General features: G+C 41.1%; 1 protein-coding gene across 1 annotated transcript in view; it reads right to left on the reverse strand.

Moving 5' to 3' along the window:
• The window catches only part of TRPM6 (transient receptor potential cation channel subfamily M member 6), a 90904-nt gene that overhangs the window by 14147 nt on the left and 58150 nt on the right, over window positions 1-18607 (reverse strand). Inside the window, exons 28-31 of the mRNA XM_074533042.1 lie at window positions 17537-17802; window positions 15758-15774; window positions 10800-10850; window positions 362-427 (exon numbers count right to left, since the gene is read on the reverse strand). Of these exons, the coding sequence (XP_074389143.1) occupies window positions 362-427; window positions 10800-10850; window positions 15758-15774; window positions 17537-17802 (400 nt within the window). The remainder of the gene's footprint in view (window positions 1-361; window positions 428-10799; window positions 10851-15757; window positions 15775-17536; window positions 17803-18607) is intronic.

The raw sequence follows: 18607 nt of genomic DNA on the forward strand, positions 1-18607 counted from the left end.
AGATATAAGGTACAGCAAGGGAAACCCCAACAAATACACAGAAACCCTAGATTCATGATTAGGTCAATCAAACAATGTAAGAGTTTGCCCAATGAAAATGAGGAGTCTCCATTTATAGACAAAATCAAAATGCAATTCACAAGTGCCTCAGCAATCTGATTCAATTGACCATGGAAGGAGTTGGAAAAGGTGACCACCAAAAGTCCCTAACTACAGCACAACTACCATTCTATCTTGTTTTGTCTCTTTCAGAAAAGAAGAACTGTTGAAATAAATCCAAGACAATTTCTCAAACACGGTTTTTAAAAGATAATGCACCAACTATTTATAAAGCAAACATAAGCTAGAAGTTGGTACTCACCAAAGAGCTGGACTGGTGTAAATGGTATGGTCTGAGCAAGTCTCATTAAGTTGTTTCTTTCAACAGCTGCAAAGAACAAAGATTTCACTGCTAGGTTGAATAAACAAGCTGACTAAGTTTGAAAAATGCTTGGCTGCTCTTTACTGCAGTGTACAAAGCCAAGGAGGAGGCAGCAGTGTGACATTGTGTCACATCTGATCACCATTTGCTTTACCCAGACAGCAGCTCCCCTTTGCACACTGTTGTGTTTCAGGAATGATATTCCCCAGTTTGGTGTTCCCACTGAAACATGTCAAACCGTGCAACATTCTCTCACTCCTCCTCCTCCCCCTGCCCTTGCCCCTGCTGGGGCTGCAGAGGAGAACAGAGGGCACAAAGGGTAAAGATCATGGGTTGAGATAAGAACAGTTCACTGGAAACAGCAGCGAGATAAGGAAATCAACAGCAGCAACAAACTGATGACAAGGGGCACAAAAAATGAACAATTCACATGGAAAACCCCTGACAAGACAGCACTACCTTGATCCAGAAGGGACCCTGCTCCCCAGAAGAGAATCCCTTCCCCATTGCAAGCCTTGGCAATGACCTGACATGACAGAGAACAACCTCTGGGCCCTAGCCAGGCCCCTGGCTGCCTTCTGCAAGTAATTAACCCTGTCCTAGTCAGAAACAGGAGAGAAAGAGACCAGAAACTCAGCTAGCATTAAAATTTTGCATCTGGAATCATAACCCAGATTCCAAATTCAGTCATTAATCTCACACAGGCTTCAACAGGCTTCAGTCTCTTCTACAGGATTAACTTCAGTGTAATTCCTCTTCTACAGGATTAACTTCAGTGACAGCTGACAGTCCAGGTCTCTAGACATTTCAGAAGTTAATATACCCTAGGAAATGGAGATAAATTCTTCACTTTTCCTCTTTTAAGAAACCAAACATCGTTCAACGACCCAGATGCAACTGCCTCAGGCCTCAGCTGTACTACTTGTCCATTTAGGGGCAGGTTAGGTGTAAACATCTGCAAGACTCTGGAGATGTGCATTCTAAAAGAGAGAGTTTTCAGTAGAGATGAGTGAGAACTAACTGGTGACAAAGAAGCAGATTTTTAAAACCAATCAACTAACAAACCAACCAAAACCAACCCCAAAATAGTTGGAAGGAAATGCAAGAGGTGAGCTGTTTTAGTAAGGTATTTCTTGATACCCAGAAGCCATGAAATTAGGTCTGCACCCCACTTTTTCCAACCCAGGCAAATTCGGTTTGTTTTATCCAATGCTCTGCCAAAGCAAACTGGAGAAGGAAGTATCCTACACTCTTGGGGAACAAATAATGAAACTATTTTAGTCAGTGGAGAATTAAAGAGTTGTGGCAGACTGGCACTTGTAGAAAAGACTTCAGTTCTATTCTCCCATGCATGATGATGGCTAGCTAAAAGTCAGAAAGCACTCAGGGTTACCAAAAATGCCCAAATTTTTGTCAAGATAATTCAACACAGATTAGTTTTTCTGTATCACTATCACCTACACCTTTTCCCTAGCTGAGACGCTTAGTAGGATTCCACAGAACTTGCCAAAAAGAAGTCAGATACATCCTCCTTCCAAGTATATACATAGATAGAGATGTATATGTACATAAGCACTGGTATCTCCATAATCAATGGCCAAGATATCTGTTGAGTTCTTTGAGTCCATGCTGTGGATTCTGTCTGTCCTAGATGCCTTCCAGGGCAGGAGGGCTGCTGTGCTGTCAGGTGGTAGCAAGCTGCATCACGAGCTCATGACCAGTGTATCTGGAGCAGTTCATACTCACTGTCCATGGCAGTTATGGCACACAGTGCCAGTGTCATCCAGCAACCAAAAATACACACACAGTTTGGCATTACAGGCTGTTCTCACTCAAAAATCAAATCCCCTTCAGGTACACATCCTGTTCCCCATCCATCTGCATTTCTCCAAAAGTTCAATCAGGTCATTGAACAAAAACATTCCCATGGGTGGGTTTGCCTTTGCTTAAGACAGGCTAATGCAAACTGACTTCCCAAATACATTCTTTATATGCACCACAGGGACTTTATCCCCTTCTACAGTACATGAAGCTTTTGATTGAGCTCGATTGGGGAGCCTCTAGTGTTAACTAACCAGGTAGATTTTGCTAAATCTAGATCCAAATATTTCAAAGTCCCACCAATGTGGTTTGTAACAATCCATTTTATTGTTCAATATTCCTAGAGGCTGGTGCATGACAGAGAACACAATACCCATTTTGAAACTGTACTCTCTGACCCAGAGTTCTACAAAGCTATTTTTGAAATGGGCCCTATTGTCTGACTGACCTCTTTCTGGGGTGCCAAGACAGTGTTCTGGGCACTGGGGTGAGGCACAGGGTGCATCTCTGCCATCCAGTGGTTTTGTCATTGTATCTACATAGAGTTTGCCTTGGCACATGTGCAATACAAACAATGCCAGGCTTCTCCATATTTATATTTTAACCATCATCCCCCCATACCACAGAGGCTTTATCCCCTTTTCATTTCAGCACATTTCACAGTTATCAATAATGTCCATGGTTAAATAGTGCCCATGGTTAATCCACCCCTCACTCACGAGCCAAGCCCATCTGTATTGCTGCATCTCTTCCCTGTTGACCTGAGGTGTCATGGGCCCAATGAGCCCGAGAAATAATCACACTTATGAAGCCAGCCCAGGCCCACCCAAGACACTTTATTCTTGGCAGCCCAATCCACCTGTCCATTGTTGTGATGCTCTTCAGCAGCCCAGCTCTTGAGGGTGTGTGCATCTACACAATGTGCTTTTACAGCAGCTTCTCCGCATAGGCACTGGTGTCTTTCCAGAGCTCAGCAGCCCACATGGGTTTACCTCTGCACTGCCGATTTATCTTTTTCCATTGGTCCAGCCACCCCTGCAGTGCATTTTCTGCCATCCACAAGTCAGTGCAGAGGTGCAGCATTGGCCATTTCTCTCATTCAGCGATATCTAAAGCCAGCTGGATGGCTTTCAGCTCTGTGACCTGACTTGATGCACCTTGTCCCTCCATAGCTTCTGTGACTCACCATGTAGGACTTCATATAGCAGCTTCCTGTCTTTGGTGGGAGCACCCTCCAATAGAGCAGGCAATATCAGTGAAGAGACCATATAACTTTTCATTTTCTGGTAACTGGTTAAATGCTGGGACCTCCTCAGCACAAGTCACCTTTCCCTCCTCTGCTTCCAAAGATATTCCAAAATTTTCATCTTTGAGCCAATTTGTGATGACTTCCAAGATTCCTGGATGCTTGGGATTTCCTGTTGAAGCTTGTTGTATGATCTGAGTGATGCACTTATTTCATGTGTCATCAGTGTCATGATGCGTGTCAGGGACTCTCCTCTCTGAACATCCAGCCCAGCACTGGCAGTCAGGGTGCCAGGAGGAGCTGTGCTTTGGTGCCAAACACTTCTGAAGTAGCTCAAACACCTTCATGAGCTGCCAGGGTCTTTTTCAGTTGGAGTGTGGTGGGCCTTGAGTCCTTGGTAATCTTGACTCCAGAACCAGAAGGATCATTCTCAAGCCTCCATGGGTGTGTTTTATCAGAGACTTCAGGAAGGACCATTCTCCTCATCTGCAGTGTAGAGTAGTTTTCACACCTTGTCCAGTCCTAACTGGCCCACTGGCTACTGCTACAAATTAATCTGTTTAATTTGTTCAAGACCTTGTTGTTGTTCAGGATCCCATTTAAAATCATTCTTCTTCTGAGTCACAAGATAGAGAGAACTCACAGTCTGACTGTAATATGGACTATGCATTTGCCAAAAACTCACAGTATGTAGGACAGCCTGTGTGTCCTTGCTGCTGCTTGGTTGGGACATACTTGCTATTTTGCTAACTATGTCCATTGGAATCTGACAATGTCCATCCTGCCATTTTACTTCTGAAAACTGAATTTCCAGCACAAGTCTCTAAACCTTACGTTGACTGATGGCAGAACTGGCCTTCAGGAAGATTTGAATTATCTTCTCCCCTTTTTCAAAAGCTTTCTCTGCTGTGTTGTCTCACAAGTTGATGGCATTAATGTATTGCAAATGTTCTGGAGCCTCTCCCTTTTCAGAGCAGTCTGGATCAGTTCAACACAAATACTGTGGCTGTATTTCCACCTCTTGGGCAGCTGGTTCCAGGTGTACTGGACGTCCCTCCAAGTGAAAGCAAACTGTGGCCTGCCCTTTACTGCTAAAGGAATAGAGAAAAACACATTTGCAATATTGATGGTGGCACCACTTTGCTGTGCTGGACTCCAGCTCATACTGAAGTTCCAGCACGTCTGGCACAGCAGTGCTCAGTGGTGGTGTGACTTCCTTCAGGCCACAATAGTCCACTGTCAGTCTCCATTCTCCACTGACTTACACACTGGCCACACAGGGTCATAAAAGAGTGAGTAAGCCTTGCTGGCCACTCCCTGACTCTGCAGTGCAAGAATCACCTCGTGGATGGGGTCATGGAGTCCTGGCTGGTGTGATATTGCTGATACTGCACTGTTGTGGCAGCCACCAGTACCTGTTCTTCTTCAATCCTCAGCCACCTCACAGCAGAGGGGTCCTATGAGAGACCAGGCAAGATGTTCAGTGGCCCAATTTCCTCTGTCTCTACGGCTCTCCCAAAAGCCCAGCAATGCCCTTTTGGGTCATTGAAATACCCTCTCCTGAGGGTATTTCCCAGGAGATCCTCTGCCCAGGATGCACAGGGCCTCTGGGCCAGTCACAGTGGGGTGTGTTTGCCATTGGTTCCCAGTCAGAGTCACTGCAGTTTCCAGTAAAGTCATGTGTTGGGATCCCGCTGTCACCCCAGAAATAGAGATGGATTCTGCCCCTCAATATCTTGATAGCATCAGGGTACATTGTGCTCTGGGGTCAACTAAAGCCCAATACTCCTGTGAGTCTGATGAGCCAAGGCCATGACGTCCACAGAGTCCAATAGATCTGACTGTCCCTTTTCCCTGGACGAGGAAGGACCTGGCTGAATGAAAGACCCCACTAATTCTGGTCAAAGAACTGTTCACATCTTGTAAAAACAAGCTGAAAGTCCCTTCAAGAGGACTCAAAGTAACGCCAGCCCTCCTATTCTGTCTGAGGACTTGCTTATTGGAAACCAGAGTGATATTTGGTGGTTGTTCTTCCTTTCAACTCACATACTTCTGCTGCTAGGCCGAGGTGGGTTTTCCATCCCACTTCTTCATGCCCTCTCCATGGTCACACACAGAAAAAACCCAGGTTGCCTCATGGTGTGTACCCTTTCTTGAGTATGGGGGTACTTGCTCCCAATAGCAGAGACTCTGATCCATACTGGTAAGGCATGGTAAATTTCCTCTTTATCTTGCTTGATGGACTACTAGGCAAATTCACAGATGACAAAAAATGGAAGGAGATGTTGACTCCCTCAATGGCAGGGAGGCCCTCCAGAGAGACCTTTCCACAGCCAAGGTGCAGGCCAGTAGGGCGGAAAAAAAGATAATCTTCATATTGCCAGAGCTGGGTAGTCACCATTCCCTCACACTCGACAGGAGTTGCCACTGAGAGTTTCTGCTCTATCCTCAATCCCTTTGTCAATGCCCACATCCTGGGACAGGGATCCCAGCTGATTGCTTGCACTACCATAGAGTTTCATATCATGGGCTGTGATACCCCAACACCAGAGCCACCAGGTCAGCAGAGACTCTCCTGACTGGTGGCTGAAAATTTTTCACATGCCTTATAGTTAGGGGATGATATTCTCCATTTCTTCTTCCCATTCTGATGGCCCTGCTTCCTCTTCAGCATGCAAACTTGTCTGGGCTTGAATTTCTTCTTCTGTATAGGAACAACTGGTACCAGCAAGGGTTGTTCCTGGGGTTCAGCTGAAGTTTGAGTGGCCATAGTGCCTGTTGTTCTACTTTCCTCTTCTTCCCCCTGAGGGTACAGTCTAGTGTTGAGAGCAGTGTCTGATAAAGAGTAAACAGGGCCCTGCACATTGCAGAACTTCGTGTTTCTCTGTAACTGCCACAGCATTTATCTTTCAAATATTCTGCCACCTTAACAGGGTCCTGTAGCTGTTCAGGGGTGAACTTCCAAGTCATTGGAGCAGAATAATCCTTCAATAGCTGGCCCATTTTCTCCCACATCACAGGCCAATCATGACTATCCACCCTCAGGGCAGATCTCTGAAAGACTCTCTTAAGAATCCCTTCTTCTAATCGGGGTGTAAGACTGCACAGAAGAGACCTGGCAGACTTAGCAACAAAAGCATTATTTCCTTAATATCCAAAGGGAATTTAAAATCCTCCAAAGCTGTTGTAAAAGGTCTCAAGAAGGAAAAATGAGTGAAAAGCTGGGGAAAATAACGCTTCCCTGTTCTGCTCACAGACTGGGTACCATTATTCAGAAACACAGTATCATACAATATGCCGAGGGACCCATTAGGAAGCAGACCCATTAGGATCATCAAGTCCAAGTCCTGGCCCTGTGCCTGAGAGCCAGACTGTGTACCTCCAAGTGCTTTGTGAGCTGTGTCGGGCTTGGTGCAATGACTGCTTCCCTGGGGAACCTGTTCCAGTGCCCAAACAGTCCCCAGGTGAAAAACCTTTTCCTGATATCTAGCTCAAACCTGACTAATTAGCCTCTGACTCAGTTTCATGCTAGTTCATTGAGTCCTGCCACTGGTCACAAGAGTGAAGAGATCAGTACCTGCCCTTCTGCTTCCCTCCATGAGGATGGTGAAGACAGCAGTGAGGTCAACCTTCAGTCTCCTCTTCTCCAGGCTGAACAGACAGCTGCTGACCTCAGCAGCTCCTGACAAGGCTTCTGCTCCAGGCCTCATGGCCCTCTTCTGGATGCTCTGTAACAGCTTAATGTCTGCTTCATGTTGTGGTGCCCAAACTGTACACAGTACTCAAGGTGAGACCTCACACCAGTGCAGAGCAGAGCAGAGCAAGACAGTCATGTCCCTTGACCAGCTGGAAATGCTGTGCCTGATACAGGCCAGGATATGGTTAATGGATTCCTAAAGGCAGTGCCTGAGGTAAGGATAGAAGACCAACACTGAAAATATATCACAAATGACCCTCACTGCTCTTGAAGTTATCATTTCATAAGCTGATATGAAGGAGTTCAGCAACAAAGCAATCCTGATCCCTCTCCCTGCTCTGAAAAGGTGTGAGAGTCCACAAAATTAGAGGGAAAATTAGAGGGTTTTGGGGAAAGCTGCAAAAGGCAGGCCTCAGATACAGCAGTACTGTGAGTAGAGCTAAAGCAGCTGCCATGAGATAGGTCAGCAGAAAAATTATTTAAACTGTAGAAAAAGCAAGGGCAAATAGAACAATGGCCTGTGTATTAACACTTGTCTGAATAGCTCTCTGAGCTGCAGACAGTTATCTAGCAAGATATTACAAAGGTTAAAGCTCAATAATGGAGCTCTGTGCATTGTGTTTTAAGGCTTACAAGTAGATATTGTATTCTAAATAAGCAAGCATTGTTTTAACCAAAGGTACATGTGTTTATGGTGATTGGAGAGACCTACTGTCAATATGCTTTTACTTTGTGTGATTGGTCAAGAAGCTTATAAAGTAAGTTGTAACATTAAGATTTTTGGCCTGCTGCCTAGATTGTGAGCTGCTAGCATCTTCCCGTTAGCATAATCATGTAATGAATGAGACTGATGCTGAAAAATAAACAGCTCAAGGCGCTTTCCACAGCAGCCCCGTCTCGCGTCTGTAAATAGCCCCTGTCCGGCATCAAAAAGGAGCACCTCAATGGGCACACAGTGCCTACACTGAAACATACAGGGTTAGGTTACAGCATTGTGACATACCTAATACAACAAGTACTTGTTTCCCACCCACTCTTACCAGATCTGTTGTTATCTCAGCTCTTCATGTTTCTGGTGAAACACCAATAAGGTTGTTGTGGTTTAGGAATGGTGCTCCCCACATCAGTGTTCCACTGAAACATTCCAGACCAAACACTGCTTGCTCATTTCCCTCCCTCTCCTCCCAGCTGAGGAATGGAGAGGATTGGAGACACAACAGTTAAAGACCATGGGTTTATATAAGGTCAATTTACTGGAATTGACAAATGGAAACAGCAATGAAATAGGAAAGTGAAAATAACAGCAGCAGAATTAATAACAGAGGGTACAAGAGAGGCAAACAATTCACACGTGAATACTCACTACACAGAAACCAACAAGTCAACCTCCACTACCCCAACATGAAGGGACTCCCTTCTCCATCACCAGAAAATTATGTGAATTGGTACTGAATAACCTCCAGGACCTAGCCATGACCCCATCTGGCTGGATACCGACCCATCATATCTCACCGTGTTAGCGAATTCCCTCCTTCCAAAGAAGCAGGCTCTCTGGGAAAGCCCCTTGCAGCCTGCCTAGAAGGACTTCTGCTATCTTCTCATCCTCCTCCTTTCACAAAGGGCTGGCTGCTTCTGCATCCTGCTCCTGCCAACTCCAGTACAGAAACACACACTCACACTGTGCTGGACCCAGCTGCCTTCATTGTCTGTCTGGTCAGGGTTAGAAGCAGGGTATGACAGGAAAATCTAGACTTCCCCTGAAGACTTAGCAGGGTATGACAGGAAAATCTAGACTTCCCCTGCAGAGAGTACTGTTTCTTCATTCAAGCTTCTTGCCAAAAAAACATCAGTAACATTGTTATATCTCCCTAACTTGCAGCATATTTCTCAGGCAAACATCTTCAAAACTTCAGAGAGCCAACCAAATACTTATGGATTTGTCTTCACCATAACTGAGTTATCAGGAAGGGGAAGTGAGATGTAAAACAAGGCACTCCTAGAACTAGGAAGCAACTTGGATGCTACTGTTCTGACTGTCAATGGATGAAGGCAAAAACATCATCCACAGCAGAGAGTGAACCAAAGCAGAGAGTTAACCACAGCAGAGCTGTGTTTCTTTGCAGAGTATCAAAAAGGCCATGGCAACAAACTCTGGAGCTTATGGAACTTAGAGAGTTTGTCAGCAGCTATCCTTCTTTTAAGATTACCTCTTTAAGCAAGATGTAATTGGAGATTGTTGAGTCCAGAAGGGCAGAGCAAAGGGCACCCATGACACGTCCACTCCATGAACTGGGGTCCCCATTTGAGAAGATCTGCTCTTCATACTCCAGCTCAAGATTGTTTACACATACCAAATTCAACAGGAGTTGGCTACTATGTCTGAACAGTGTTGGAGCATGCACTGAAAAACAAGATCTTCCTCTGGTGCTGCACTAAGAGCACACTGATCATGAAATCAGTGCATAGCAGGAAGAAGAATGTGAACAGAGGAGCTGCTAAAATCCATGCCATCTGTCAGACCCTGCCACAGTCTCTCTGGAACTTTGAGAAGCCATGTGACATGGACATGCAGCAGCTGCTGAACTTGGGACAAAGATCTAGCTCTTTTGGGTATGCAGAGAGGCAGGATTATATTTGCTTTCTCAAATTGATAGCAAGAATAACACAAAAGCAGTATGTGGTACAGAATTCTAGTGCAGGATTTTTGAGCCTAGTTGGCAAAATTCTGACCTAATTTTCCTGCAGAAAGAAAACATATGCTGAAAACCTCTGAAGACATTTGTCAGCTCAAAAGGGAAACCACTTCCATCTGTGCTAAAGAGTCCAACATCAACTCAAATAGCACGCCTGACAGACAACAAATCAATACCTGCAACAATGCCACCTTGCCAGAGAAACTATGTCTGTACAGTTGATTGCAAGGCAGGAGGTGCTATTCCAAGTGAAAACTCTGTAGATTTTGGACCTAAGAAGGCTGCTGGCCGCTTTGGTTTATTCCAGCCCTGCCGGTCCCGGAGGCCAAGTCCTGTGGGCAATGGTGACATCTACTGGCAATTTCTGCTCTCTTCTCCTCCTGGAAAAACTGACATCCAGGCCTTGTGGGAAAATCCGTGCAGTCTCAGCCTGGGGAAAGGCAGGACTGCAGGAAATTAACATTCAAAGGATTTATTCACTGCCAGATTTTCGGGAGTTCATAAATACACAAACACAGATTAGGTAGTACAGGATCAATTAACTGAAGAAAAGAACTCCAGAAAGTACCAAGGAGAGTTTGGGAGGTGTGAGGAGACTGACAGCTATAAACAAACTAGTAGTGCCTCTTCCACCTGCTCAGGAAGCTGACCTGTATTCATTTCCACTGATATATTGAAAGTGATTATCTCCATTCTGCTCTGGATTTGCCATAAATACCCAGAATGAAGCAATTATCAACAGAAAAAAAATCAAAAATCCTTTCATTGGGGTGTTAGACATGAATTAAGACAGAACCTTCTTAGCAGTGGGCAATTGTGCAAGTCCTCAAAATGAAAATCACAGTGGATGACAAAGGGACAACTAATGTTTGTTTTAATTTCTTAAATTCCTTAGCTGTCATTTTTGTGTCTCCTGCTTACCTGAGTAGTGAAGATGCAAATCTTGAGATGTTTTCAAGCAGGAGAAGATATCTGAAATAATGTTTAGAGGATTGTTGTATTAATTATTATAGCAGACACAAATGCATGATTTTTAATTCCTTCCATCCCAGAGTTTGTCACAAAACAGGTTAATCAGAACTGCTGACTCAGCATTCTAAAGAGGAGAATTACTTATGGGCTTTAGCTGCATTATCATGTACTGTATAGTACCAAATTTCAGTTGTCAGTGTAATGTAGGCAGACGACTTATTTATCCAAGGAAATTGTGGGGAAAATCATATATTAACCTCAAGGACATGTTAAGACAGCTAGACCCCATGGATATCAAAAGTACTTTACTATCCACTCTGCATCATGGCCTCCCAAAGACATGTTTTCCAGCTCCATTCTCCATCAAGTATCCCATTGACTGTACTATTGCACCGAAACTATAATAATACTGTCCCATTAACCCACAGCATCCAAAGTGCTGTTAAAATATAAGCAAACAAACATTTTTGGTGGTTACATATGCTCAGACAGATCAATTTTGGTCCAAAAATGTTGGCTTTATAAAAAAGCCTTTTTAATACAACCAAGAAAAAGGAACACATTTTCATTAATTAGATGAAATAATTTTGTTGTCCTGGAAAACCATACTTCAAGATGCCAGATTTCAGTATCTGTATGTACTGTGCTACTATTAATTTTCAAAAAATTACATAATCAAAACAATGTTCACCAAAATTTTTTGAACTTTACACTTTTCTTCTTGGTGTATTCCATTTGCTTTTAGTCCCTTATCTAGTGAAAGAGATCTTATATGAAAACATTTATGGATACTGGGGGAAGGGTCAGCATTTTTTACTCCTCTTAGTGATTCAAAGTTCCTTGTGATTTTTCTTGCTGGACCCATCTACTTTTGCTGCATTTTGCATGTTGCAAAAAAAAACAAAACATGAAAAGGGGCCTTCTGAGAATAGGAAAACTGGATTCTAATCAAAAGAATGGTGTGCTCTAGAGAGCAGCCTTACAACTCAGTGTGCTTGCAGCAGAATGCTTCAGCACTGCAATGTTCTGGGCACAGATGGACCCACAAAGAGCATCACTTGCAGAGGAGATAAGACCAGGAGCAATTGATTCCTGCACCACAGCTAATCTCAAAAAGAGATAGGTCCCCAGCTGCTCAGCCTCTTACGGCTAAGTGTCATGCCAGGAAAACTGGGAGATGGACTAAAACACAACAAATACTACACTAGCTCTCTGCTTTTGAGGAGCAAACTGATTCTTCACTAAAACCTTGAATTTCTTCACTGGACATTTCATAATAAATTCAGTCCTTCACAGATTTCAGAATTCCAGGTAGACAACCCAACTAGAAGTATTACAAATAATTGCAATTTGAAAAATCAAGCATACATTAAAAATCTTATAACTTCAGACATACACCCTGGTTTAACCCAGGAGATCACTTGACTGTTAGGAATCAAAGCAGCAGCATCTTAAAGAGTTTCTTCCTGCTGAAAGGACAACATTACTGGTCAGACTAGAGTGAAAATAAATCTTTCTCTTTTAAGATTATGCAGTTGTTATGAGAAAAACATATTTCTCATAAAAAATCATTCACTTCAAAGTAAGAAATAGTTATTAACACATGAAACAATATCTGCGCTATAATCTTCAACTACAGTAAATTAGCTTCTTTTTGGATTTTGCACTTCAGAATTGTCTGCATGAGAATTGCAGATGGGAATTAAAATGAGTGACAAGCAGTAAAAAACTTACTGTCAGTTTCCTCTGGAGATCTCAATCTGTTTAAAAGCAAATATTTGATATTTTAATCCAACATTTATTTCTGTCATTAAGCTAAAACTAGTACGCATGGATCATATGTGACTAAGCAGTCTTAAGGCAAAATAACCCTCAGTGCAATTTTGTTCAACAAAGCCATGAGCAAACAATCTTCAGGCACTGAAGAACTGACACATTTTTCTACATGTTTCTTTCTCTGCTTTATGTTGAACTGCTCTTGAGTCTGCACTGCTATTTACATCTTTTACACTGCAATAACAGTATCAGAGTTTTCAATCACACACACAACTGCTCGTTTTTTAGTCAATGCTGAGACGCATTAACAGTTACTTTTGTTATCATCATTCCTCGTACAAGAGCATACTTTTAAAATTGATTAGAATTGGTGATTTTTTGGATTTTAACAAGCCTGATTGCAAAAGCACTGCTACATTAAAGCAGTCTTTGTTACAGAACACAGAAGATGTGATTCACCTCATCAACCAGAGATATCCCACTGAAGACAACAGACTAAGCAACAGATTCAGGCAACTCAACAGCCCCTACATCCTGATGGTAAAGTGTGCAGTTTGTCTACCTGTATAAATGGTGGGGTGTAAAAAAAGAAAAGAGGAAAAACACCCTAAAAACCCCAAACCCACAACAGCAGCAGAACACCCAACCCCGCTCCTCTGGCCCCACAGACACACAGAGTATCCATAAAACCCCCAGTAACTCTTTTCCTCCCCACGGTGAGATCATATGGGATGTGACAGCTTTCTAGTATCTTCTAGTAATTACCTGCTCAGTGCTGAAAAGAAAAAAAGAAAAAAGAAAAAAGAAAAAAGAAAAAAGAAAAAAGAAAAAAGAAAAAAGAAAAAAGGAAAAAGAAACAAGAAAAAAGAAACAAGAAACAAGAAAAAAGAAGAAGAAAAAAGAAAAAAAAAAAAAAAAAAAAACCAAAGCAAAAGTCTAGAAGAAATTGATGAAAATAGGAAGGAAAAGGATCATAAAGACAGCTCTGCATGTAGCAAAAATACTACTAATATTATGATAATCATTAATCAATCTGGGAAAAAAATTAAAAGCATCACAAGAAAATGGAAACCACTTGTGAAACCAGTATACTTTCACTAAATGTAATCAAAGCTTAATAACTTCTGAAAATGCATGAAGAAAACTGAGCTAAATATTTAGTAAATGTACAAAAGACATAAATCAGTCAATGAGAGAAGTTTTCAGGAGATGCTCACATTGCAATTATTAAAAAATAAAACATGCAATTGCAGAGCAAAAGCAAATACAACTTTTTTTAATGCTAACTAGACTGGAAAAAGGGCTAATTAAAGATGCTATGGCCATAGAACCATGGAATCACCAGAGAATCATAGAACCATTAAGGCTAGAAAATACCTTGTAAATCATCAGGTCCAGCTGTCATCTTAGTGACTGAATTAGAAAATTCAGTTATTGTTAGAATTAGAAAGGGTGTCTATTCCACCTAAAATCATACACTTTCTTTAAATTGATCTCTTTGATCTCCATTTGTAAGATTTCCTTTAAACAAACTTAAATACAATGAATGGCCTCTCCATGTCTCAGGAATTTGTCATCCTGAGTGTATTGCGGAACTGAAATGGAAACCTGCAGACACTACAGACATCTCTTTCTGAAAACCTGTGGTGAACATCTTAACATACTAATGATACATACGAGGAGTTCCTGTTCAGATTACTTTTCTTGATATTTCCAAATACGCTATTACTGAAATCCTAAAAAAAGAAAGACACTTTTACTGGTAAAATATGGACATCTTTATCATATTCATATTGCACAGCTCAAGAAGGTACAATGCTGAGAACAGTTGTTGATACGATTTTTGTTAACATGAATAATGACCCTGACAGTAGGTGAATCATAGCACTGCCATACCTACACTAAAATGGAAATAACTTGCTCATATTGCCATTTTCCATGTTGTCTCCAGAAATTTGAATTAAATACTCAGGTCACCACCTATATCTCCATACACTCACAAAGCTGGTTAAAGGTCTTCTAATAAGCACAGTATTAGAGAACTTTCTTTATGTTGGGAAATTCCAGTGTAGGCATAACTTTTACTGTTGTTGAAAATAAGCCCTGGAACAGAAGAACGTAACACACTGAGCAGCTTTCCAGGGATGTTTAGATCACATATTTTCAAGGTCTTATATTTAAAGAAATACTCAAATAATCTTTTAAACTTCAAGCCATATTAGGAAAAAATGGGCCAGCCAGGTCCTCCGAATATAGTAGTAAGAAATGGAATTTTTCTTCTCAATAGTATTCAGACCAATTTCAATCCTCAAAACACATACACACACTAAAGTTTAAGGACAGCTAAGTTTAAAGATGAATCAACTACAATTCAACTTTTAATTTAAACTTCAACTTAAATAAATTTTAATTTTTTTTTAATTTCTCTCACATTTTGAACGTGTACCTTGCTTTGAAGATGAGAAAGTCTTTACCAAAAGCTTCCTACACACCCCTTCCTTTGCTCTCTGCTTCCTCTCAAGAGGGATTTCTGAGCCCCTAGTATGCCATGAGTGAGAAGCTTCACTTTCAGAAAGATAGGTATCTTTAAAATACATAATTCTCCAAGTGGAACAGTTTGATACAGAAATTTTGTTACATCTCTGTAAATACAAGCTTTCATAGTCCAGAGAGAGGCACAACAATTCAGTGGATACTGGAGGCTGTACCTTGGAAGAATAAATAATTTGAAGTTGATGTTTCAGAAACAACTGGTTTCAACGTAACTCCAATACTGTTATTAATCAGCAGAATGGGTTCTTTTACAATTTAAAAAATATCACACTTGTGTCTTATATAAACATACCTTAATATTAGCTATGAAACACCAGATTACTTGGTTACCTCACACAGTTTTCCTGACTTTATTTTGCCTGGCTGCTCCTGTGATTCACAATTAAAAGACGTATTGATTTTGAGTCCAAGTTTCAGTTTTACAGAATACAAAATCAGTAAATTTATTTCTCTTTCTCTCTCTTGTCACTTTTTCATACAAAACCCCACCATTTTTTAAAATTAGAACATTAAAGCTCTCATCCATGGTATATGGTATTCAAATTCCACAACACTCAGAACAGCATAACTGGAATTACCTGTTTCATTTTTATTCCTAAAAAAAAGAAAAATTATAACATTTTCAGTGAAAAATAAGTCTTTGAAAGAACTCCATTTTCATAACCAAAAGTCCTATAAGTGAAATCAATAAGGAAGGGTGCTTTGGTGCCCTTGAAAAGAAAGAGGAAAGGATTCGCTCACATTTCCTTTTCTTAATTTATTCTTTGGTAATTTCCTTTCATTTCTCTGAGATATCCCTATAAAATTGAATGAATGGTACATTTTCTTTGATTAGCTATTCCATTTCTTCTATTAGCTACATAATTTTAAAACAGGCAGTAGTTTCCACAACCCAGATTCCTGCTCAAGTCTTCAGGAAATATAAATTGGTCTAGTTCCATTAAATTCAAGGAGCCTATATTAGTTTTCACACAGGAAATGAAACTTTAGATTACAGAGCTGCAGATTAATTCTGGTAAATAATAAAATACAATTTTTATAAGAGAATGGTTAAAAAATCCATGCTTTGCAACTATTATCAATATTTATCCACCCTTTTGTAAGAAACGACTGTGTGAAAAAGTGAATGCTATGTAGTTAACTCTCCAAAATTTTCTTCTAATCCATTCTGCCCACAAGTTCAAGACCAAGTTGTGTGCTCATTCATTGCCTGATGAAACATCAACATGTGTTATTTGTGACTAAGCTCATATTTAGAACCACTGGAAGATTCAATAATTTAATGTTGTATTTCAATAATCTTAGGAGAATGTTAGTAGAGCAGCTGTTAAATTATTCATTCATTTCCACATGTGCACTGTTCCAGAAGACAACAAAGATTCTCATCTCTCAAAGAGTTATGTCATGACAAAGAAACTCTATTGGCAAATTCAGACATGACTGTAGAGCTACTGTGGGCTCATCCCAGCCAAAATTATGGACTAGGATGTGTAATCCTAGGTCTTACCTCTCGAGAATGCCTCAGGTAATCACAGAATGGTATGGTATGCCTACCAAAGTCTGGATTTTTAATTTTCTGGTGCTTGTAATGGAGACGTTCCAAACCTAGTCAAAAGAGAAGCTGTCAGCTATTTCTAGAGCATAAATGAACAACTCTATTGCTATAAACTAAGTAGCTACGCAGTGTTATAAAATAAACACCTATACACCATATTGTCCCAGTAAATGTGTAATAGGTTAAAAAAACAGTGATAGAATTTCATAGGGCTAAACAGACTATTTCCACTTTTTTCAGCAAACTTTGGGGTACAGCCCTCCTCTGAGGGCTGAGTGCGGAGTGGTAGTGAGCCGCAGTTCTGTGTTGTACTTCTCCCAGCAGCTCACAGGATGAAACCAGTGAGCCACATCACAGCAAAGCTGAAAGATGAGATGAATGATGCATAGAATTTCTGAGAATGAAAGAGATTGAGAATTACTAAATGAAGGGTCAGAATGCCATTCCTTTTCACCCCAAAAGAGACAATACAGAATTAATTTCTTCCCTTTGGAGGATGTGTTTCTGAGCAATGAGAAATGAATAATGCAGGCAGAGGATCTGCCAGCAAATACAGTGTCACAGCACTGCCTGTGAGGGTAAATGTCCTGAAAAATAATGAGTTTATTTTTTTGCAATTAGCCAGGATGTCACTTTAGAACACACTTCAGGAGAGGAGACAAAGACATCATTCTTCCGACTTATTCCTAAGGATTAACACTCAGCTATCTTTCATGGAAGACAGGCAGTGGTCCCAAATAAATTCACCTGATCTTCCATCCATCCTGTGACTCTTTTGCCTCTTCAATGTTGCATAAATTACCAAGGCAAACTAAGTCTAATTCCATAAAAATTATGCCATAAGGTGAAAATGGTGGATGACACTTGGATTCTCTGAATTACATTTACTGCTTCTTTTTGAAAGATGTTCTGAAATTCACTTTGTGTAACATGTAACATACTTAGCTGACTGAAATTAGACACAGTGAGCCAATTCTTGCTGTGTTTCTCCTGCTCATCCCAGACATTGATTTCTGCAGGCTCTGAGTTCACTTGAGTGTTCTGGGGACAATCATCCACTCTAATCACCTGCCAAGACACAGACAAAACAATACTGAATTTACAGGATGACTAGTATCTCTACAGTTCCTCTGACAGCATTATGATGTGGCCTTTCAGAGCATCTCTGAAATGCCAGTAAATGAATGAATGCATTCCCAGCTGAGAAACAGATTTTTCCAGTTTTGTTACAAAATGCAGAAGACATGTTGCTCTTGTCTAGCAAGTACTGTGGTCTCACACTGTCTGAAGGTATTTGAACCTTGAGACCTAATACCTTGAGAGATACTGGATTTCAAAGTTCAAGTCCAAGATCCTTTGCTGACCTGTGCATCTTATGTAAACAAACTAGCCTTCAGTATTCATCTCATTAAACAGTGATAATTCTTTCCAGATAATGAAGACCCTAGAAATTTCTGTATAGGCTCTAGAAATAGATTTTTATTTATGAACACACAGAATCAGTTGCAAAGGTTGCCCCACACCTATACACACAAAATCAATATACTTTCTGCAATGTGCTAAATATTTGATGGATTCAGAGAAAAGTCCATGGGACTCTTGCAGGCAGGAGAAAATGTTATGAGGCCTATCTTGCCTGACTACAGCTGTAACCCCCCCAGATATGGTCACTGCTTCAGTCTAGTCTAGATCACATGAAGCCTCCACAAGTTCTCCTGAAAGCTGAAATGCAACGACTGATTTACATTTGTGAATCGCCACAAAATCAGTATCAGCATGGTATAACAAAGTCCCTGGATGGCAGCAATTCAAAACAGAAATCTCACACATCCCAAAAAAAGTAAAATTGAACCAAAACTAGACACACACAGGA

Source organism: Zonotrichia albicollis, chromosome Z, assembly GCF_047830755.1.
Source record: "Zonotrichia albicollis isolate bZonAlb1 chromosome Z, bZonAlb1.hap1, whole genome shotgun sequence".
NCBI lineage: Eukaryota > Metazoa > Chordata > Aves > Passeriformes > Passerellidae > Zonotrichia > Zonotrichia albicollis.